This window comes from Entelurus aequoreus, linkage group LG11 (assembly GCF_033978785.1).
Source record: "Entelurus aequoreus isolate RoL-2023_Sb linkage group LG11, RoL_Eaeq_v1.1, whole genome shotgun sequence".
Taxonomy (NCBI): Eukaryota; Metazoa; Chordata; class Actinopteri; order Syngnathiformes; family Syngnathidae; genus Entelurus; species Entelurus aequoreus.
Window position 1 is genome coordinate 43,786,919 of NC_084741.1, and position 24,086 is coordinate 43,811,004.

Here is a 24,086-nt window from a genome sequence, read left to right on the forward strand (position 1 = left end):
GAAACGTGTCCGACTTACTGCCGGCAATGCGGACCAAGCTCTGACACTGATCATACAGGGAGCGGACCGCCACAATCAGACAGTCCGAAACCCCATACTCTCTGAGCACTCCCCACAGGACTTCCCGAGGGACACGGTCGAATGCCTTCTCCAAGTCCACAAAGCACATGTAGACTGGTTGGGCAAACTCCCATACACCCTCAAGGATCCTGCCGAGAGTATAGAGCTGGTCCACAGTTCCACGACCAGGACGAAAACCACACTGTTCCTCCTGAATCCGAGGTCCGACTATCCGGCGTAGCCTCCTCTACAGTACACCCGAATAAACCTTACCGGGAAGGCTGAGGAGTGTGATCCCACGATAGTTGGAACACACCCTCCGGTTCCCCTTCTTAAAGAGAGGAACCACCACCCCGGTCTGCCAATCCAAAGGTACCGCCCCCGATGTCCACGCGATGCTGCAGAGTCTTGTCAACCAAGACAGCCCCACAGCATCCAGAGCCTTAAGGAACTCCGGGCGGAACTCATCCACCCCCGGGGCCTTGCCACCGAGGAGCTTTTTAACTACCTCAGCAACCTTAGACCCAGAAATAGGAGAGCCCACCACAGATTCCCCAGGCACTGCTTCCTCATAGGAAGACGTGTTGGTGGGATTGAGGAGGTCTTCGAAGTATTCCCTCCACCGATCCACAACATCCGCAGTCGAGGTCAGCAGAACACCATCCGCACCATACACGGTGTTGACAGTGCACTGCTTCACCCTCCTGAGGCGGCGGATGGTGGTCCAGAATCGCTTCGAAGCCGTCCGGAAGTCGTTTTCCATGGCTTCTCCAAACTCCTCCCATGTCCGAGTTTTTGCCTCCGCGACCGCCGAAGCCGCACACCGCACACCGCTTGGCCTGTCGGTACCTGTCTGCTGCCTCCGGAGTCCCATGAGCCAAAAGAACCCGATAGGACTCCTTCTTCAGCTTGACGGCATCCCTCACCGCCGGTGTCCACCAACGGGTTCTAGGATTACCGCCACGACAGGCACCAACTACCTTGCGGCCACAGCTCCAATCAGCCGCCTCGACAATAGAGGCGCGGAACATGGTCCACTCGGACTCAATGTCCAGCACCTCCCTCGTGACATGTTCAAAGTTCTTCCGGAGGTGGGAATTGAAACTCTCTCTGACAGGAGACTCTGCCAGACGTTCCCAGCAGACCCTCACAATGCGTTTGGGCCTGCCAGGTCTGTCCGGCATCCTCCCCCACCATCGCAGCCAACTCACCACCAGGTGGTGATCGGTAGAAAGCTCCGCCCCTCTCTTCACTCGAGTGTCCAAAACATGAGGCCGCAAATCCGATGACACAACTACAAAGTCGATCATGGAACTGCGGCCTAGGGTGTCCTGGTGCCAAGTGCACATATGGACACCCTTATGTTTGAACATGGTGTTCGTTATGGACAATCTGTGACGAGCACAAAAGTCCAATAACAAAACACCACTCGGGTTCAGATCCGGGCGGCCATTCTTCCCAATCACGCCTCTCCAGGTTTCACTGTCGTTGCCAACATGAGCGTTGAAGTCACCCAGTAGGACAAGGGAATCACCCGGGGGAGCACTTTCCAGTACTCCCTCGAGCGCATCCAAAAAGAGTGGGTACTCTGAACTGCTGTTTGGTGCGTAAGCACAAACAACAGTCAGGACCCGTCCCCCCACCCGAAGGCGGAGGGAGGCTACCCTCTCGTCCACCGGGTTGAACTCCAACGTGCAGGCTTTGAGCCGGGGGGCAACAAGAATTGCCACCCCAGCTCGTCGCCTCTCACTGCGTGCAACGCCAGTGTAGAAGAGAGTCCAGCCCCTCTCGAGAGAACTGGTTCCAGAGCCCTTGCTGTGCGTCGAGGTGAGTCCGACTATATCTAGCCGGAACTTCTCTACCTCGCGCACTAGCTCAGGCTCCTTCCCCCCCAGCGAGGTGACGTTCCACGTCCCAAGAGCTAGCTTCTGTAGCCGAGGATCGGACCGCCAAGTGCCCTGCCTTCGGCTTCCGCCCAGCTCACAATGCACCCGACTTCTACGGCCCCTCCCATGAGTGGTGAACCCATTGGAGGGGTGACCCACGTTGCCTCTTCGGGCTGTGCCCGGCCGGGCCCCATGGGGACAGGCCCGGCCACCAGGCGCTCGCCATCGTGCCCCAACTCCGGGCCTGGCTCCAGAGGGGGGCCCCGGTGACCCGCGTCCGGGCGAGGGAAATCTGAGTCTTTGTTGTTTCATTCATACATTTGTGGTATAATCCAAAAATAATGTAAAGTATCAAAACAACAGAAGAATAAGTGATTATTACATTTTAACAGAAGTGTATATAGAACATGTTAAAAGAGAAAGTAAGCAGATATTAACAGTAAATGAAGAAGTAGATTAATAATTAATTTTCTACCACTTGTCCTTAATAATTTTGACAAAATAATACAATGGAAAATGACACAATATGTTACTGCATATGTCAGCAGACTAATTAGGAGCCTTTGTTTGCTTACTTAATACTAAAAGACAAGTTGTCATGTGTGTTCACTATTTTATTTAAGTACTAAACTGCAATAAGAAACATATGTTTAATGTACCCTAAGATTTTTTGTCAAAATAAAGTCAATAATGCACTTTTTTGTGGTCCCCTTTATTTAGAAAAGTACCGAAAAGTATCGAAATAATTTTAGTACAGGTACCGGTACCAAAATATTGGTATCGGGACAACACTAAGTGTAAGTGAGATGTGTTATATTTATATTATTTTTATTTACTTACTCAAGAGAGGCAAAAAGAACCTCCACTGAGTATGACAGAATGCAGTTTTACACAGCTGCAAACTATAACCACAACTGTATTGTTACAACTGTATAGGAAACACGTTGAAAAGGTTCATTTAGCCTACTAATGTGTATTTATAAATTGTTGATTTAGGTTGATGAAGGCTGCAGAAGCAAGATAGCCGAAACTTGTCAGGTACAAAACTTTACCTTACTGGCCTATATAAATCAACCATTTATAAATGTATAGGAAACATCCACATTAAGGTAATATTCCTGAACAGTATACAGTTTAATTTTATGAAGAAATATGAAGCCGGTACAAAATAATAAAGTGACGTTAATATGCACCAATGCAAACAGGTTTGTTGCTATCCTGCCTTTGCCCAGCACCCAGGCTACAAAGTGTCCTTGGCAGCCACATCAGACATCACGTCTTGCCAAAACCTCTTTTGCATGTACTGTACAACTCATTTGTTTTTGACTCCAACAGTGATCTCATAAATAATAGTTCAATGGACCTTTTGGTTTTAGAAATGAAATAGCTGTGGCATATATTACCATGTAAAAGTCTTTGACCAGCACTTGTTTTTATTGTTTTACACAAAAATGTTCACAGTAGTCATTCTGAAATAATAAAACAATAAATAAAAAGGAAGGCTACAATTGGCAGAAGAAAAAAAAATGATTCCAATTTAGTGAATTTCAATGCATGATACAATAATAATAATGATAATAATAATAATAATCATTGCAAATTAAATCGGGTCCTTGTGGTGTTCTACATCGCCCGCTCAGGCCCTTATTACCACTAAACTTTGTAGATCGGTGTCACATGGACCAAGGAAAAATACTTTATATTTTGATAGTGATTAATACAGGAGCTTGTTATTCCAGTTTGGGTCACTATATCATTAAAGGAACAGCCAATCCACCAGAATCACAATGGCACCCCTGTCTGTTTTTCATCCTCTTTAACCAGGAAGTAACCTGCTAATGAACAAACACAAATAACACAATGTTCACTTTTTAGCCTTGAAGATCTACTAAGTGATATTTGAGTTACAGTATATGTGCTCAATAAAGTATTGCAAAAATATCTAATTGTGGCCTAAAACTTTTGTGAAGTACTGCATAATCGAAAATATTAATACGAACAAACTGTGTGTACATCAGAACTTACACACAAAATGACAAAAGTCTAAATTGGATTGTGTATTGTTAACACGGTAAAGATGTTCCATTTTAGAATATGCCCACAATTGCTTTGTTTATTTTGTTCGTTTGCTAATCCTTTCTTTGTATGAAGGAGATCAAGGTGAGATCGGAGAAGAGGGAGATGAGGGAAAACTGGGGAAGAACGGCTCTCCAGGATTTCCAGGTATTATGTTAAATTACAGTTCTGTGTATTTTAAATTAACAATTTTTATACTGAAATGATTTGCACCAAGTTTCATCTTCATACAAAGGGTGTTCTCCTGATCCACTTCCCATGGACTTAAATAAACAATAATTGCCAGAGTCATCTGGTAGTGGTAAACCCGGCATCGAACAATTTAGTGTTCACTCGTAAACATCATAAGGTCATCAAAGCTCACCTTTAAGCATTTACACGCAGCGCCAACATTTGGCAACCAGGAGATGATAGAAAAAGGTTTTAAAAAAAAAGATAAATCTATTTGTGGCAACATCGGACAAAATGTTTAAGTTTCACTTTTGCATCTCACAGGACATAATTGTGATGCATTCAAAGACCCTTGTTTAAAGTTTGAAACAGAGGCGTCGCTAGTTTCTAAAGACAGGGGAGGCTTAACCCCAGTAGATGCTCTAATAATACTGATAGTAATTATATTAATAAGGGTGTATCATTATGATTAATATACACTGACTATAATCCTAGATGAATCAGATAATCTCTACTTTAAACATACTAAGTGTGTGTATATGGCGCAGTAACGTTAGGTTTAGTGTGAGGTGGGGGCCTTTCAGGAGTCTAATAATAATAACAATAATAATAAATAAGTAGTATTGGAAACCAAAATGGGTCCACCAAAAAAAAAACTCGGGCACTAAACAAAGCCTAGAGTTTTAAGTTAACGTTCGCCTCCTACCCTACTTTGCTTTTTTTATTACTTTGCCTCTTCGCTTTGTGTGAGTTTACCTTGTGTAAGCTAAATACTTTATAAAACAGCCACAATGTCCCCTCATTGTGGGGTAAAGCTTCACGATATTGAAACATGACACTCCCATTTCTTTACGCCGCTGCAATGACTTCTCGTCTTGCGTGCTAAGCCATAACTTGACCTAAAAAATAAGTGTTTTATCTTCTGTGAGGGGCTTGAAATTGAGGAATGTCTTTGTGGTTGAATATTGGTAGAGGTCAAGAGAATAAAGGGTCGAAGAATTGCATGGCCACAAGACAGTCCTGTCCGGCTTATGGACAACAATATGCCTTTTTCCACCAAAAGTTCAGGAACTTTAGAGTCTTAGAACTACAGGTTCCTGTAAGGGTGTGGTTTGTGTTTCCACTGCATTTCACAGTTCAGGGTAGTTTATACAAATTAGGCTGATGACGTATGGAGGAGTGGTTTAGTATATTTTACAAGTTCCTGGAAAAGTTCCTGTGGTGGAAAAGGGCCTACTAGAACAGGAATGTTTCCCATTTACCGGGGTAAATGAAGTTCCCCCTGTGTTTTCACCAAAAACTACTTGTGTATATATAGTCCTTCAGGAACTTTTTTGCCAGCTAGGTGGGACTTTTGGAAGGTTCCTGAAACCTTATCAGGGGTGGGCTTTGCTGTCAAACGCTATTTGGTTAAACACAATTGGGGGCGTTCCTAAAACGTATTTTTTTAACAAAAGCAGGACCACCATTACAGAACGCTGGGCGACTTTTAAAAATGTTACATTTTTGTGTACAGTATGTGTATTACAACAAACTTGACAATGGAAAGAAAGAAGGTCAAAGGGAATTTCCGACTTGCAGGAGCTTTAGTGGGGCATCTTTGTGTTGATTCAGCTGATCTTTCCACTGATCAACGTTCTTCAGCAGAGCTGAAGAACGCTGATCAGTGGAACTATCTTACAGTGTTTTTACTCAGCTCTACTCTTTAAACTATATGCAGTTTATTGTTGTTTATTATTTTTTACAAACTTAATTTCGATATGCAAAGCTACGAGAAGTGCACAAACGCTTTAAAAACGTATTTACAGAGGAGTATGAAGTATTCAGCCGGATTTAAAGCAACGACCTCAGCTGATAACTACTCTGAGAATGTATTGGATAAATGTGAAATAAAGGAGGCAGTAAACAAGTGGAACAAAGGTAAATGTCATTAATTATTAACTATTGACTTTATTACATGTCGTAAAAGTAATCAGTAACAATCCATTTGTGTAGTTATTAGCCTCAACCCAAGTCAACAGAATGCTAATGCTAACAAGCTAACGTTAAAGCCGATGTGTTTGTGTTGTCGGCGTGAGACAAACACTGACATTTATTATTTATATTTTGTTATCCACAGCTGATATTGACCTCAAAGAACCACCTGACTCTCATGAATTCATCTTTACTGAGAGGACGACTTTCTGACACATTGTGGACAAAAACTGACTTTTTATGAACAATTAGGTCCACTTTATTTTTTTAAATCATATTGTTTTGTATATTATTGCTTTGTATTTCATCTAATTAATTTTTAGTAAGACAACTTTAACATAAAATTGTCTGGGTTTTTTTACATATCAGTGTAGACATATACTAAACCACCCCTCCATATGTCATCAGCCTGATTTGTATAAACTACCCTGAATTGTGAAATGCGGTGGAAACACAAACCACAGACTTCTAGTTCCAGGAACCTGAACTTTTGGTGGAAAACGGCCTATTGTAATAAGAACCAAAGTGTCTGACAAGAGATGGACCCTCAGCCTCTCGGTTTTGATGGCCTACATCAATTGAGCCATCTGAGATGCTTTGTTGGTCCTGATAATTTTGTGCATAATAATAATTTTGTAAATAACTGTGAGCAAGACATCCCATTATGGTTTGGAATTGTGTATTTCCAAGAGTTGGCAAGTGATAATGCTATGAATAGGTTTTAGTCTCTGGGATCATTGATATGGAGCCATGTTTTGACCAGCGTGATTAGTCTGTTGAAAAAGTCCTCCTGATTGTCTTGACACTTGACCAAAACAGCTTGGTAATGATTGCTAATTAGTGTGTTTCTGTTTCTGGAAACTTAAAATAGTTATGAGGAATAGGATGTTTGATTTACACTATTCTTGATGTCTTGGGTGGTTATGCGTCCACCTTCCAAAAGGGCAGCCTCTAATGCCCAATGGAATCTTTATACACTACATGGTCAAAAAGTAGGTCACCACCCAGCAGGCACAAGACATTAAAACAACGTTGAGAACTTGTTGAACTAGGTCCTGACGTTGAGCAACTCAAACATAACATTGGAACAACGTCAGGTGCTGACGTTGGTTTGACCATTGAAATTTGGTCATTTCCCAACCAACATATGGATCCAACATTAGACACGTTGTCTCAATTTTCAAATACAACCATTTTGAAATGTTGTTTCAACGTCAGTTTTAAAGGACATTTATGTATAATAAACGTTGTATCAATGTCTTGTGCCTGCTGTGCACCTGGATTTAACTATGCAAATAGGTAAGGGTCTACCTTTGGATGATTACTCCATACTCCATTACGTTTCAAGTTATTTGAACTGGGCAGCACGGTGAAACAGGGGTTAGTGTGTGTGCCTCACAATAAGAACGTCCTCGGTTCAATCCCCGGGCTCTGGGTCTTTCTGTGTGGAGTTTGCATGTTCTCCTCATGACTGCGTGGGTTCCCTCCAGGTACTCTGGCCTCATTCCACCTCCAAAGACATGCACCTGGGTTGATTGGCAACACAAAATTGGCCCTTGTGTGTGAATGTGAATGTGAGTGTGAATGTTGTCTGTCTATCTGTGTTGGCCCTGTGATGAGGTAGCAACTTGTCCAGGGTGTACCCCGCCTTCCGCCCGAATGCAGCTGGGATAGGCTCCAGCACCCCCGTGAGCACGAGAGGGTAGAAAATGGATGGTTATTCAACCCTGAGGTTCTTTATTGTTAAACAAGAATGCCGGAAGACACACTTTGTGGTTCTTGACAAAAAATAAATTACTGTCATGCATTGAGCATGAAAAAACATCCAATGAGATTACTAAAACTACTTAAATTGGGTTTATAACTATCTTAAGTATTATTAAAAAGTAGAAGGACAGTGTGGAAACACCAGCGCTATAGCAGTAGATATTATTATACTGTACATGCACAATTTCCTACAATAACCAGAAGTGGGTCAGGTGACATCTTGAATGTACAGCCAATATAGAGTTACTAACTTCAGTGCCTAATTGTTAAAACTGAGCAACATTACAACAAATTTACAGCCATATTCTTATAAAATATCAATATTCTTAAACCCAGCGTAGGAACTTTTAGTTTTGGTTCTTTGTTTTTGGCACCGCCAATGGACCAAAGCGGTAGTGTTTTGCCAGAATGAAGACCACATTTCCCATGAGTACTAGCGCATTAAAGGTCAAAATGACATGATAAAACCACAATGAGTCAGTATGACTGATCTTTACTCAGTAGGAAACTATATATTTTACTCAAACTTTATATTTGCGGTTTGTAGTCATTGCTTTGTTTTTGCTTTATACATTACTTTTGAGTTTGTTGCGTGGCTGGTCGTGTCATTTTGAAACTGCAAACTATCAAGTTGGTGGCTATTTATTGCTATCACGCAAATTTCCGATATCTAACATTAGCATTATCATTTTGATTTGAGCATCAAAAGTCACTTACTATTCCAGCAGGAACAGAGCCAAGACAGCATCGGAGGAAAATCCCTCCTCATCTTTGAGCTCACGCCAGCAAGTGAAAGCCAGGGCAATGTTGATCCTTGACTTTCTTTTTACCCGGATAGCCTCCCTTTTTCTTGTTTTTGTCTCTTCAGACAAAACTTTTCGTGTTTTCGTTTGTTTTGCTGCTTCTGCCATGATAGCAGTAACCACACATAAGCGTTCTTCTTTTTATGTTTTAGTTTTCTAGTGGCACGCAGGCGTTCGCATCGACTTCCGTCTTTGCAGCGAATGGAGAACGGGGGGAGTGACGTTTGCCGAAAAGCAAGTCAGCACATTTGTAGATCTTGTGTGGCAGGGCTCCTGCCACCCTCCTTAAAGTTGCTTTGTGCAAGTGAGAGCGATACAGACCCCCTCAGGCCATGACAGAGGTGTCATTCAACTAGTTGTAAGCCCATGTATCATCCCAAAAGTTATGAAAATATTTTATAAAAGGTTGAAGTTACTTAGTGCTGCCTTAACAGACCCCATCACTATACTATTAAGTATTCTAGGGATGGGTACCTCTCTCATCTGAACCAATATGGTACCAATTCCCAGTACATGGGAATCAGTACCGGTTCTCAACTGTACCAATTGTTGGTACCTTTGTCTGTGTCAACATGTTAATAAATTGTAATTTGTTTATTAATAAAATCACATTTTATGTAACATTTATCTCTGAGATGATAATAACCGTGCTTTAACACTTCTGGGTCTGATTTGTAAGTATTATATAGTACATGTGAACGGCGTGGCGAGGTTGGGAGAGTGGCCGTGCCAGCAACCTGAGGGTTCCTGGTTCGATCCCCAGCTTCTACCAACCTAGTCACATCCGTTGTGTCCTTGAGCAAGACACTTCCCCCTTGCTCCTGATGGGTCGTGGTTAGCGCCTTGCATGGCAGCTCCCGCCATCAGTGTGTGAATGCTTTGAGTACCTTGAAGGTAGAAAAGCGCTATACAAGTATAACCCATTTACCATTTACCAAATGTTGCATGCAGTTGCAATTAAATGACGTTAGATGGCAGTAGTGTATAAGTTACTTTGAGTTGCTTTGTCAGGAAGTAGTCTTTGCCATGAAGCTGAATGTGTCATTCTTGTCTTTTGTTGTGTGTTTGTACTGTATTACACACCAGCTGGTTGATTGTAACGTGCTTCCTAAAAGCCTTTTATGCAAGCACATACATGTCCACTGCAGAGGACACTGCCTTTAAAATCGTTTGTATCTGCAGATGTTTGGACTAGGGTTGTACGGTATACTGGTATTAGTATAGTACCGCGATACTAATTAATCATATTCGGTACTATACCGCCTCTAAAAAGTTGTCCTGTATGTTCACTATTTTATTTAAGGACAAACTTGCAATAAGAAACATATGTTTAATGTACCGTAAGATTTTTTGTTAAAGGCCTACTGAAACCCACTACTACCGACCACGCAGTCTGATAGTTTATACATCAATGATGAAATCTTAACATTGCAACACATGCCAATACGGCCAGGTTAACTTATAAAGTGCAATTTTAAATTTCCCGCGAAACTTCCGGTTGAAAACGTCTATGTATGATGACGTATGCGCGTGACGTCAATTGTTGAAACGGAAGTATTCGGACACCATTGTATCCAATACAAAAAGCTCTGTTTTCATCGCAAAATTCCACAGTATCTGGACATCTGTGTTGGTGAATCTTTTGCAATTTGTTTAATGAACAATGAAGACTGCAAAGAAGAAAGCTGTAGGTGGGATCGGTGTATTAGCGGCTGGCTGCAGCAGCAGACGCGCTATCCGACGCTAGCCGCCGACCGCATCAATGATCGTGTGAAGTCCTTCGTCGCTCCGTCGATCGCTGTAACGCAGGTGAGCACGGGTGTTAATGAGCAGATGAGGGCTGGCTGGCGTAGGTGGATAGCTAATGTTTTTAGCATAGTTCTGGGAGATCCCGTTGCTAAGTTAGCTTCGATGGCGTCGTTAGCAACAGCATTGTTAAGCTTCGCCAGGCTGGAAAGCATTAACCGTGTAGTTACAGGTCCATGGTTTAATAGTATTGTTGATTTTCTGTCTATCTTTCCAGTCAGGGGTTTATTTCTTTTGTTTCTATCTGCATTTAAGCACGATGCTATAACGTTAGCTCCGTAGCTAAAGTGCTTCGCCGATGTATTGTCGTGGAGATAAAAGTCACTGTGAATGTCCATTTCACGTTTTCGACTCTCATTTTCAAGAGGATATAGTATCCCAGGTGGTTTAAAGGCCTACTGAAATGATTTTTTTTAATTTAAACGAGAATAGCAGATCCATTCTATGTGTCATACTTGATCATTTCGCGATATTGCCATATTTTTGCTGAAAGGATTTAGTAGAGAAAATCGACGATAAAGTTCGCAACTTTTGCTCGCTGATAAAAAAAAAAGCCTTGCCTGTACCGGAAGTAGCGTGACGTCACAGGAGCTAGTATCCCTCACAATTCCCCATTGTTTACAATGGAGCGAGAGAGATTCGGACCGAGAAAGTGACGATTACCCCATTAATTTGAGCGAGGATGAAAGATTCGTAGATGAGGAACGTTACAGTGAAGGACTTGAGAGGCAGTGATGGACGTATCTTTTTTCGCTCTGACCGTCACTTAGGTACAAGCTGGCTCATTGGATTCCACACTCTCCTTTTTCTATTGTGGATCACGGATTTGTATTTTAAACCACCTCGGATACTATATCCTCTTGAAAATGAGAGTCGAGCACGCGAAATGGACATTTAAAGTGACTTTTATCTCCAAGACAATACATCGGTGACACACTTAGCTACTGAGCTAACGTGATAGCATCGTTCTCAAATGAAGATACAAACAAAATAAATAAACCCCTGACTGGAAGGATAGACAGAAGACCAACAATACTATTAAACCATGTACATGTAACTACACGGTTAAAAATTCTCAGCCTGGTAAGGCTTAACTATGCTGTTGCTAACAACGCTAAGGCTAATTTAGCAACTTAGCAACCGGACCTCACAGAACTATGTACTCTCTCCTTTTTCTATTGTGGATCACGGATTTGTATTTTAAACCACCTCGGATACTATATCCTCTTGAAAATAAGAGTCGAGCACGCGAAATGGACATTTAAAGTGACTTTTATCTCCAAGACAATACATCGGTGACCAGTGATGCGTTAGTTACTGAAAACCAGTAACTAGTTATAGTTACTAGTTACTTCATTTCAAAAGTAACTCAGTTACTAACTCAGTTACTTACACCAAAAAGTAATGCGTTACTTTGAAAAGTAACTATTTAGTTACTTCTTTTTTTTAAAGCTCCCATTAATGCCCTTTAGCCTTCATGTCAGTACTGTTATTGCACTGCAGAATAATACAATGTGTTGATCAACTTGACATGCATTTGCATCACTGAACTCTGCTAAGCAATGTGCTCTACATACAACACACAAAGACAAAGATATGTTACAAAGGCCTATTTGTTTCTGGCCAGAACAAATTGACAAAACTATTTTAAATAGCTGCAACATAACATACATAAGTAACAAACAGCTTAATAACAACATAGCTGTAAAGCAAGAAAGGCACACACTACATACACAAAGCCTAACCAGGCGTTTTTTCCTCAAAGAATTCTGACACAAAATCATGTCTGAAGCTCAGAACACTCGACACATTTCCCCAGTTTTAGTTTAGAGATACGGAAAGATTGGCCTGGCCCACTAGCATCCTTCTTTATGTTTGTGAACTTTATAGTCTATACATTTAGAGTGATGTGATAGTCAAACACTCTAGAAGTCTAGGATGAAAGAGTATATAAGAGAATTGACAGCAACGTTCCCTCTAAGGTGCGCACCTGTGCAATTGCGCACTGCTCAAGCGTCCTCTGCGCACGGCAAATCTATGCCACGCACAAAATCAAATAAAAAAATAAGCGCATAACAATTTTCGACACACGGACACGACAGAGAAAACAGTTTTCGTCATCATTGTTCAAATATTGTTACATCTGTCGAGACGCTTTGAGGACATGAATTCCATCCATCACTTTACTGAGCAAAACTCTTTATTGTCGGCCATAAAAACATCACCAAAACATTAGTAAAAAAAAAGATATCTAGCAAAAGTGGTCATTTTCTGCAGTACAAACCAGACCAAAAGCAACTTTGTTATATCAACAGCAGCCGCTCGCTCTTTCTCACTTGCGCCAACACATGCACATATGGCACTTAGCCAGTGATGCGTTTACAGCCACACAAAAAGTCGGACAACTCCAACACCACACTTAAAGTGTCATTCCAGGTCGTTACACTATGATTTACCAATCAAATGTGTGCTTATTCTAGTGTCATTTATTAGAAATCTTAATTTATAAATATTAATCATGAAATGCTGTTAGTATATTAAATAAATACTAATAAAAATATATTTTTTACAAACAGGAAGTTGCAGGAATGTACACATGATCCCCTGCTTACATCTCATTGTGCAACATGTGAATGTTTTAATGGGAACTAAATGCAATGTCTGAAAGGGGTACAAATTATTTCCAAAGCAGGACCTCCACCCAGACAAACAATACAAGTACACAGTTCATGAAAAACATTATTTGTTGTTATTGTCATTGTAAGTGGGCCTAAACACTTATATTAGAAATGGAAATGACTGCTGTCATTTGATTATAATAAGAGAATGTTGTATGTCTATCTGTGTTGGCCCTAGCTGCGATGGGTGGGGACTTGTCCAGGGTGTACCCCGCCTTCCGCCCGAATGCAGCTGAGATAGGCTCCAGCACCCCGAAAGGGACAAGCGGTAGAAAATGGATGGAGATTGAACTTGTTATTTAGTCAGATTTGGGACAGGTGTGCTGCTGGTGTAGCCACAGTGTGCACGTCTTATGTTGCTCACATGGGCTCCACTGAATGCTCACGGACTTTTTGCGTTTGCTCACACATGAACAATTAGAGGGAACATTGATTGACAGAGTGTGTACCTTCAGTGCTGAATGATGAACAGAGGCAGAGTTAATCCTTAAGTGGTGGAGGTGAAGTAGCATTGGAGTCTCTGTCTCTCTTTACTAGCTACGTCGAAGCATGTTGCTTATGTAGCTTGTTTAAGCAGATTTAAATTGCTGTTTTGGGTAGTGGATGGGATCTTTGATCCAAAGTACAAATTTACATTTAACTAAAATGTTATTTTCTTTGTGCTCGACAAAAGAAAAGTAGTACAAATATCTCCAACAAACTCGACTGCAGCTCCGCCATGATCAGACACGCCCCCGCCCCCCTCCTCTCTCTCCCCCCACACTCAGACACACACACAGAGCGCACGTCTCTCTTCTCCGGTTTGTGACACAAGAAGAATCAGAACTACGACACTAACACACTTTATACTACATTAAAAGTAACGTCAAATAACGCAGTAACGCATCATGTAGTAACGGTAACTGAGTTACTGAATATAAAAAAATAACACTGTCGGTGACACACTTAGCTACTGAGCTAACGTGATAGCATCGTTCTCAAATGAAGATAGAAACAAAATAAATAAACCCCTGACTGGAAGGGTAGACAGAAGACCAACAATACTATTAAACCATGTACATGTAACTACACGGTTAAAAATTCTCAGCCTGGTAAGGCTTAAAAATGCTGTTGCTAACGACGCTAAGGCTAATTTAGCAACTTAGCAACCGGACCTCACAGAACTATGATAAAACATTAGCGCTCCACCTACGCCAGCCAGCCCTCATCTTCCCATCAACAGCCGTGCTCACCTGCATTCCAGCGATCAACGGCGCGACGAAGGACTTCATCCGTGGGTTTGGCGGCAAGCATCGGCTAGGCGTCTGCTATCAGGGTAAGTAGTCCTTGTTGCGTTGCTGTAAGTATTGTACTTAGCCGCTAAGACACCGATCGATCCCACCTACAACGTTCTTCTTTGCAGCCTCCATTGTTCATTAAACAAATTGCAAAAGATTCACCAACACAGATGTCCAGAATACTGTGGAATTTTGTCGAAGAAAACAAGAGGCTTTTCTATCGGGTCCGATGGGGTCCAACCACTTCCGTTGCTTTTGTGACGTCACGCGCATAAATCATATCCAAAGGAGTTTTTCAACCGGAAGTGTGGCGGGAATTTTAAAATTGCACTTTATAAGTTAACCCGGCCGTATTGGCATGTGTTGCAATGTTAAGATTTCATCATTGATATATAAACTATCAGACTGCGTGGTTGGTAGTAGTGGGTTTCAGTAGGCCTTTAAAATACAAATCCGTGATCCACAATAGAAAAAGGAGAGAGTGTGGAATCCAATGAGCCAGCTTGTACCTAAGGTTATGGTCAGAGCGAAAAAAGATGTGTCCTGCACTGCACTGTAGTCCTTCACTCTCACGTTCCTCATCCACGAATCTTTCATCCTGGCTAAAATTAATGGGGTAATCGTCGCTTTCTCGGTCCGAATCACTCTCGCTGCTGGTGTAAACAATGGGGAAATGTGAGGAGCCCTTCAACCTGTGACCTTACGCTACTTCCGGCTTTTTTTTATCAGCGACCAAAAGTTGCAAACTTTATCGTCGATGTTCTCTACTAAATCCTTTCAGCAAAAATATGGCAATATCACGAAATTATCAAGTATGACACATAGAATGGATCTGCTATCCCCGTTTAAATAAAAAAATGTAATTTCAGTAGGCCTTTAAGGACAAACTTGCAATAAAAAACATATGTTTAATGTACCGTAAGATTTTTTGTTAAAATAAAGCCGATAATGCAATTTTTTTGTGAAAAGTATCAAAATACCCAAAAGTATCGAAATACATTTTGGTACCGCTACCGGGACAACACCAGTTTGGACACACATGTCAATCACACACACAACACTACCATTGTTGCACCTGCGAGCACAAACACACACACACACACTCATTGGAACGTCACTAATTACTAGCAGCTTGTTTCTCTCCACAAATCTTCCTTCAGTAATGTCATGAAAGTAAGTAAATGTGACTTTGCCATCATAAGCGTGTATATACTTATTGTGGCAACATCACAGCCTCTCATTTTGTCAGGAGCTCAACAGATGACGCATACATTCCCAGTCTTAATTTAGGAGATTTTACAGGAAACAGTGGCTTAATTTTGGAATGTTAACAGGGACTACCGGAGAGTTATTGCTCTGGAAACAAAAACAATGTGTTGCTCTTGGTTTATTAATGTCAACAAATGTTGGTGGGCTTTTTAGTTGGGTTTTTTTTTACATTTACATTAAAGCTCCTCTAAACCGAGCTGTGAATTTGTTGTTGTGAAAGTTAATTGCTGTGTGGCCCCATGTTGGGAAAGCCAGCAGGGAAGCACATGTTGACAAATGGAAATTGTGCCTCAGGACGTTAGTTTGATGTAAACCAGTTCTCTGTGCTCTGTCCACTACAAGGCACAGGTCCAGCACTTGATCGTTACTGAACAATCTGGGTTCAACTCAGGATTGCGATCAGAAAAATCCCTTTACTTTTTTTTTTTTTTTTTAAGTAGCTCGAGGTGGTTTCAAATGTGTCTTCCTCGTGAATAATGAGCGCTGCCACCTTTTTAATCCTCTGGCAGCTGCACGGGGAATCCAGACGTTAAGCCAGTTGGAGGGTTTGGCCATTATAAAGAGCAACAGTAGTGATAGGAAGAGCTGTTATCTGAAAGATATATGGACGGTTAAACTGGCAAGTAAGCACAGGGAAAAATAACATGAATCAAATGCTAACAGTGGGAAAAGAGCGCAACAGATCCAATTTATTCATATAGCTGAGGATTCGATTCTACGGGCTCAATTTTCAATTTGTTCTGTGTGTAAACTGAAGTATTTGTAGTGAATTTCGATTTTGACAATGCTAGGACATTGTCAAGATGAAAATCAACTTGTAAAAGTGTTGAACTTGGTGTGTGAGTGTGTGTGTGTGTGTGTGTGTGTGTGTGTGTGTGTGTGTGTGTGTGTGTGTGTGTGTGTGTGTGTGTGTGTGTGTGTGTGTGTGTGTGTGTGTGTGTGTGTGTGTGTATGTGTGTGTGTGTGTGTGTGTGTGTGTCCAAACTCTCATAGCAACAGGCCTCTAGTTTGTGTGTTTAGTTTAAACATCATTAATTGCCAGTGCAATAGTTTCCTGGTGAATTATTCACAGTCTACATGCCAATCCCAACTATAGTGAAGATTTGGAAATAGAAATTACTTTAAATTACCGTATTAGTTCTGTGAAAAATCCACATTGTGTGTGCTTTGACTTTATGGATTCTTTGGAGTCATTCTACTTACTTTTTATGGTTATTTAGAGGCCTACTGAAACCCACTACTACCGACCACGCAGTCTGATAGTTTATATATCAATGATGAAATCTTAACATTGCAACACATGCCAATACGGCCGGGTTAACTTATAAAGTGCAATTTTAAATTTCCCGGGAAACTTCCGGTTGAAAACGTCTATGTATGATGACGTTTGCGCGTGACGTCAATGGTTGAAACTGAAGTATTCGGACACATTGTATCACAATACAAACAAATGATAAATGATAAATGGGTCGTACTTCTATAGCGCTTTTCTACCTTCAAGGTACTCAAAGCGCTTTGACAGTATTTCCACATTCACCCATTCACACACACATTCACACACTGATGGCGGGAGCTGCCATGCAAGGCGCTAACCAGCACCCATCAAGAGCAAGGGTGAAGTGTCTTGCCCAAGGACACAACGGACGTGACTAGGATGGTAGAAGGTGGGGATTGAACCCGAGTAACCAGCAACCCTCCGATTGCTGGCACGGCCACTCTACCAACTTCGCCACGCCGTCCAGCTCTGTTTTCATCGCAAAATTCCACAGTATTCTGGACATCTGTGTTGGTGAATCTTTTGCGATTTGTTTAATGAACAATGGAGACTGCACAGAAGAAAGCTGTAGGCGGGATCGGTGTATTAGCGGCTGGCTGCAGCAACACAACCAGGAGGACTTTGACTTGGATAGCAGACGCGCTATCCGATGCTAGCCGCCGACCGCACCGATGATCGGGTGAAGTCCTTCGTCGCGCCGTCGATCGCTGGAACGCAGGTGAGCACGGGTGTTGATGAGCAGATGAGGGCTGGCGTAGGTGGAGCGCTAATGTTTTTATCATAGCTCTGACGAGGTCCCGTAGCTAAGTTAGCTTCAATGGCGTCATTAGCAACAGCATTGCTAGGCTTCGACAGGCGGCACAGCATTAACCGTGTAGTTACAGGTCCAGTGTTTGGTTCGGTGTCTCCTGATAGTAGTATTGTTGATCTTCTGTCTATCTTTCCAGTCAGGGGCTTATTTCTTTTGTTTCTATCTGCATTTAAGCACTTTGCTATCATGTTAGCTCCGTAGCTAAAGTGCTTCACCGATGTATTGTCGTGGAGATAAAAGTCACTGTGAATGTCCATTTCGCGTTCTTGACTCTCATTTTCAAGAGGATATAGTATCCGAGGTGGTTTAAAATACAAATCTGTGATCCACAATAGAAAAAGGAGAGCGTGTGGAATCCAATGAGCCCTTTTATCTAAGTTACGGTCAGAGCGAAAAAAGATACGTCCTGCACTGCACTCTAGTCCTTCACTCTCACGTTCCTTATCCACAAATCTTTCATCCTCGCTCAAATTAATGGGGTAATCGTCGCTTTCTCGGTCCGAATCGCTCTCGCTGCTGGTGTAAACACTGGGGAAATGTGAGGAGCCCTTCAACCTGTACTTCCGGTACAGGCAAGTTTTTTTTATCAGCGACCAAAAGTTGCGAACTTTCTCATCGATGTTCTCTACTAAATCCTTTCAGCAAAAATATGGCAATATCGCGAAATGGATCTGCTATCCCCGTTTAAATAAAAACATTTCATTTCAATAGGCCTTTAGGGTGGCTGCTAATTATTAATTATTAGTAATCCCATTTTGTCTATAGTTAACTTGTGTGTACCTTAAACAGATAATTTAAATATTTAAAAACTATCAACTTGGGACTGGACAGTTTGTTAAATAATATGTTTTTTTCTTCTACAGACACTATATCTCACACAAGCAAACATACCGTCTCACACTTGCTTACCGCTTGTGGTTCACTTAAAAAACTAATCATATATTAATGACAATTAAAAAAAACTGTGCCTCCTCAGTCTTCATGAGAGTCCGTTGTAAACGTTCTAGCAGGATCTGTCTTTGTGGAAGAGAAGAAGTACCCTTTGTATCAGCTATCAGCTTAGTGGCTCCACTTGCTCTAGTGACAACTCAACTCAAAGCGACAGTAGATGGAAATAACTTTGGTTTTGTCAAGAGAGCGACCTGCCAGGGCTTGAGTTAAACTTGCCATTTGATATAATATTCTGTACACTTTTGTTTGTCAATTTCTGCTTGCTATTCATGGCTCAACATCAGCTGGAATGCCGCTGCTTTAGACTGAGGGTCATTTTTTCCCATAAAAAAATAGCGCAGTTAAAATATTTTTTTGTCAAATTGTTATTATTGCTTTTACTTTGACAGCCTGACTTATAAAACGCTCGGGTTGTGAGTCCTTGCAATAACTTTTCATACATCATTTGTTTCACGTTTGTGCCGCTGAGCCGCACTGTTTCATGGAAGTCAGTGCTTCAGTTTTTGTGTATTCCAGCTAACCAACAAACACAAATCAACCAACAAAGATGAATGGGAACAATACAACTACACAACAGTGGGCATCCTTCTGATTCTTATTTGTCCCCCCCCCCCCCCCCCCCCAAAAAAAGAGAACAATTAATAACTAGGAAACAAACAAAACAAAATAAAAATAATCAAATGAAAAACAGATGAACAAAGCAAAACAAAAAAAGACCCTGGACATGCACCAACTACTGTAGGATTATTTATTTTGTGTGTAATAATATCTAACCAAGGGAGGCTATCTAGTGAGCACAATGACAAATAAACATTGCAGCTGCAGGCTGCATTCAAGAGGCCCTCTACACCCTCATGCAACTTGGTGTTTCAGGCAACTAATTCAACTTTTTGTCCTCTTGCTACTGGGTGGTGCTGCACTAAGGAAGTGACAAAATGCACAGCTTCTGAGATTCATATTCATCATAAACTCCAAGTAAGACCTGACCTTGAGGAGTTAATTTATTAAAATTTGCATTTTTGTAGCGATTTGTCAGACAGACCATCAATTTGTTTCACCATGCTGTGCCCACATCCTATGGCAGGGGCTAAAAGGCTTTGTAATTTGTAATCACCCATCTGTTTAGTATCCGTGATTAGGATTTGGGCTCTGTTTTTAAAGTCCTTATAGGGCAATGATTCTCAAAGTGTGGTACAAGTGGTGAGCGGGCTCTATCTAGTGGTACGTCAAAGAAGTCCGTAAATACAGTATTTACTGTATTGCTGGGTTGCATATGACATCACATCCGGCTCACTGAGTACGCGTGGTGGTCAATCCAGCGCCTGTTCTTAGTACTAGGTGCCATTTAGCCTTTTTGAAGAAAAAATGACCTATGCGTGCGTTGTTTTCGGCTGTACGTACCGTTCAAAACGGGAAAAAGATCGGTAATTAAGAAGGGCGGAAGATGAATGACGATGAAAAAAGTAGCACGCACTCCAGTCTGAGTGAGCAAATTTGAAGAACTCACAAGTTTGCAGTGATCACTTTGTTAAAGGTTTGTTTGATATACCTTTAATGTTTATTATTTCCCATTTAAGTATTATCTTGATATTATTTGTACTTCTTAAAACATAAATAGAGACAGCAACATGGAGCCAGCTGTCATATGGAGAGTCTTTCATGGTAAAGCACCAACTCGGCGAGTCTAAATAAAAAAAAAAGCAAATGTAAGCAAAACCTAAAAGAGTTAAGTTTTAACCAAAGACAACAATCATATGTGAAGCTTTGAGCACATACATAATGTTGACATCTAGAGTTATATTTTGATAAAGATGGGGAAAAACACGCTACTCATAAACGGCGCATGCAACAGCAACAAACATGGCAGTAGAGGCAAAGTTAAATCATGAAATACAACCATTCCCGAGCAAAAACGATGCGTGTCTATCCGGGAGAGTCTTGATACCAATTTCTTTGACCCAGCTACACACAAAGAAGTTGTAGACCTCCATGCTTATCAAGTTTCCATCTGTTTTGTCGTTTCGATATGTCTGGGAAGGCGACCGACGTATAATCCTTGATATCATTTGACAAATCTTTTTTTGATCAAGTATAGGGATCTATTCTATTGCATAGTTAGATTGTTTTGCTTGTATCTGCTTATTGCAGGAATATTTAGGCCTCTTTTGTACTCATATAGTTTGTGCGCTGCTTGCTGTACAACAGCTATCTTGGCTTGGTTGACCACCACTGGTTTTCACTTCCGGGAAGAAGTCACGTGACGAAATACAAGCAACAGTACATAGAGTATCATTGTAGATGATGTTTGTGCATTGCGTTTAATGTTACAGTGGCCAAAATATTAAATACATGTGTTAAATAAAACCGCTGCCTTGTTTTTATTGAAAACTTAACCTACTGTATTTTAATGTTGGTGGTTATAGTGGTACTTGGAGAGCAAAGTGTTTTCTGAGGTGGTACTTGGTGAATTAAGTTTGAGAACCACTGCTGTAGGGAGTTCCTAAAAATCTGGTTTTAGCCCAAGACTGTGAGCCAAAACCAAACAGGCCTACTTCCTGTTTGCTTGCACGTATGGGTTCTTGAGACTTTTTTGAGTAACTGTGAGCAAACACGATTATTGGTAAAACTGGTGGTGTGGGCTCATGTTGGGTTTCTTCCTTCTTCATTCATCTTCAATGAATACTCCAGTTGTATATATATGAAAGATGATGGTTTATTTTAAGAATGGTTCAGTACAATGCCTCACAGCACCGGGAAACAAAACATCAGTAACTGTGGGAAAAAGAACACAACTCCATCAAACTTTTCTGTGTGTGTGACGTCATTTCCTGGCGCGCAGTGAACCGGAAGAGATCACCTGACGATAGCGCGGATGAGCCGGCACTACCGTATATAACCTATTGGAGGCGCATAACAACAACGGCAAGCCTCTCTTCTCATAATACACAGAAACAGCATTAATAACAATGAGATCACATTTACTCAACACCCCCCCTTGATCTCATGACCATGAAACAGTGAAACACATTAGTTTCCAAAAAAGAAAAATTTGAATTTGTCAATCTTGGCTCTTGTAGTAGGTTTTGTTAAAATGTCTGCAACCATGTCTTCTGTAGGACAGTAGACTAATGAAATGTTCCCTTCAGTGAGTGCCTCACGAATGAAATGATATTTAACATCAATATGTTTGGACCTCTGTTTATTAACTGGATTTTTGCTCAACAAAAGAGCCCCTTGATTGTCTCCGTGAATTGTTGTACAATCATACAAACATTTGTCCATGCCACTCAACAGTTGGGTGATATAAATACTTTCTCGTGTAGTGGTGGATAAGCCAATATATTCAGCTTCACAAGTTGACAATGCAACTGTTGGTTGTTTCTTTGATTTCCAGGATATAGCTGGACCTTGTTTTGTTAGACCGAAACAATATCCACTAGTGCTGCGTCGGTCTTCCACCGATGATGCCCAGTCTGAATCGCTAAATGCAATCAGGTTGAGGCCTTCCTCACTTTTCTTGAAACTTAGTTCAAAGTCTTGTGTACCCTTGAGATACCTTAGCACACGTTTGGCAGCAACTAGATCCTGTGCTGTTGGCTTTGCCAATGTTTGTGATAACCTACCAACAATCCAGCTGATATCTGGTCTGGTGCAGGTCATGGCATAGATCAAACTACCAATGATTTCACGGTATTCTTTGGGATTTACCACTTCGGTAGTGTCACACTCATTTTCATTTGTAGTGCTCAGTTCTACTTTCTGTTCAGAAGGAGTGCTTCTAGGTTTACATTCTGACATGCCAAATCTTTCAAGCATCTTTTGTATGTACATCTTTTGATCCATTTTGATTTCATTCTGTTTCTGTTCAAAATGAATACCCAGGAAATAAGATATCTTACCTAGGTCTTTCATGTTGAATTTGGCTTTCATTGTGTCTTTGAATTGCTCAAGTGCTTCTTTGCTACTTGCAGCAATGATCAGGTCGTCCACCCAGATGATAACAATGACTGTTTCATTTTCTGTTTGTTTTCGGTAGACACAATGATCAGATAGGTTTCTTTTGAAATTGTTTTGCTCTAAATGATCATTTAGAAGTTTGTACCAATTTCTTCCTGATTGTTTTAGGCCATAGATTGATTTCTTCAACCTAAATACTAGATTTTCACCTGTGTCCGATGTTTTCTGAAAACCTTCTGGTTGTTCTAGGTATATCTCTTCATCAATGGGGGCATGTAAATATGCCGTTTTCACATCCATCTGGTGGATGGTGAGGTCATTTTGGACAGCTATTTGCATCAATGCACGCACAGAAGTAATGTCTGCGGTTGGTGCAAATGTTTCTTGATAATCTATACCTTCAGTTTGACTGTATCCTTTGGCAACATATCTAGCTTTGAAAAGCTGTCCTTTCTCTGTGTTTTCTTTGAGGGCATAAACCCACTTTCCGCCTACTGTTTTTTTCACTTTTGGTAATGTTGTTAGTTCAAATGTGTCATTTTCTTTGAGAGATGCCAACTCGTCTTTCATGGCTTTTCCCCAGCTTGCTGCCTCTGATGACATCAGGGTGTCTTTATACGTCTGTGGGACTCCACACACTGCCCTGCAACAGTGATCAATAACGTCATGGCTTTCATTGATATCATCAATGTTTGTTACATATTTCTCTAAGTATTTTGGAGGAAGAATTATCTCTCTCTTTGGGTAACGACCTCTTTGTTCTGTTCTAGTCTCTATGTTAGTTGTGGCATCATCTAACACCACATCCTCCTCTACTTCCAGAGTTTGTGTTTGGTTATCAACATCATTTTGAGCTACAGTTTGATTTTCGATGCTCACTGATTTTTCTGACACAGTGTCAGGTAGTTTGGTTTCATTGCTTTCACAATCTGGGATTTCCAAGTCATACGCATTTGTTTGTGTCTCTTTTTCTGCAGTGTTCTTTTTGGTGAATTTTACCAGTCTGTGTTTTGACACCTTTCTTGACTGTGGATCATAGACCAAGTATGCTGGACTATTTTTACTATAGCCCACAAATACTCCTTTCTCACACCTTGGTTCAAGTTTCTTGTGACTGTGAGTGTATGCGTAACACTCCGAACCAAACACCCACATTTTTGAAATGTTAGGCTTCTTTCCAGTTAGCATGAAATATGGTGTGTTCTTTGTTCTGTCATTGTAACATCTGTTCCGAATGTGGGCGGAACTTTGAACAGCATAAGGCCATAATGTTTTTGGTAACTCTTTTTCTAGTCGCATACACCTTGCCATTTCAAACAGTGTT

The 24,086-nt window shown here is 41.2% G+C and overlaps 1 protein-coding gene across 2 annotated transcripts in view; it reads left to right on the plus strand.

Moving 5' to 3' along the window:
* colec10 (collectin sub-family member 10 (C-type lectin)) overlaps positions 1–24,086 on the plus strand; it is an 85,576-nt gene that overhangs the window by 4,051 nt on the left and 57,439 nt on the right. For both annotated transcript variants that reach the window (XM_062063387.1, XM_062063386.1), the window contains exon 2: positions 4,098–4,169. In XM_062063387.1, the coding sequence (XP_061919371.1) occupies positions 4,098–4,169 (72 nt within the window). The remainder of the gene's footprint in view (positions 1–4,097; positions 4,170–24,086) is intronic.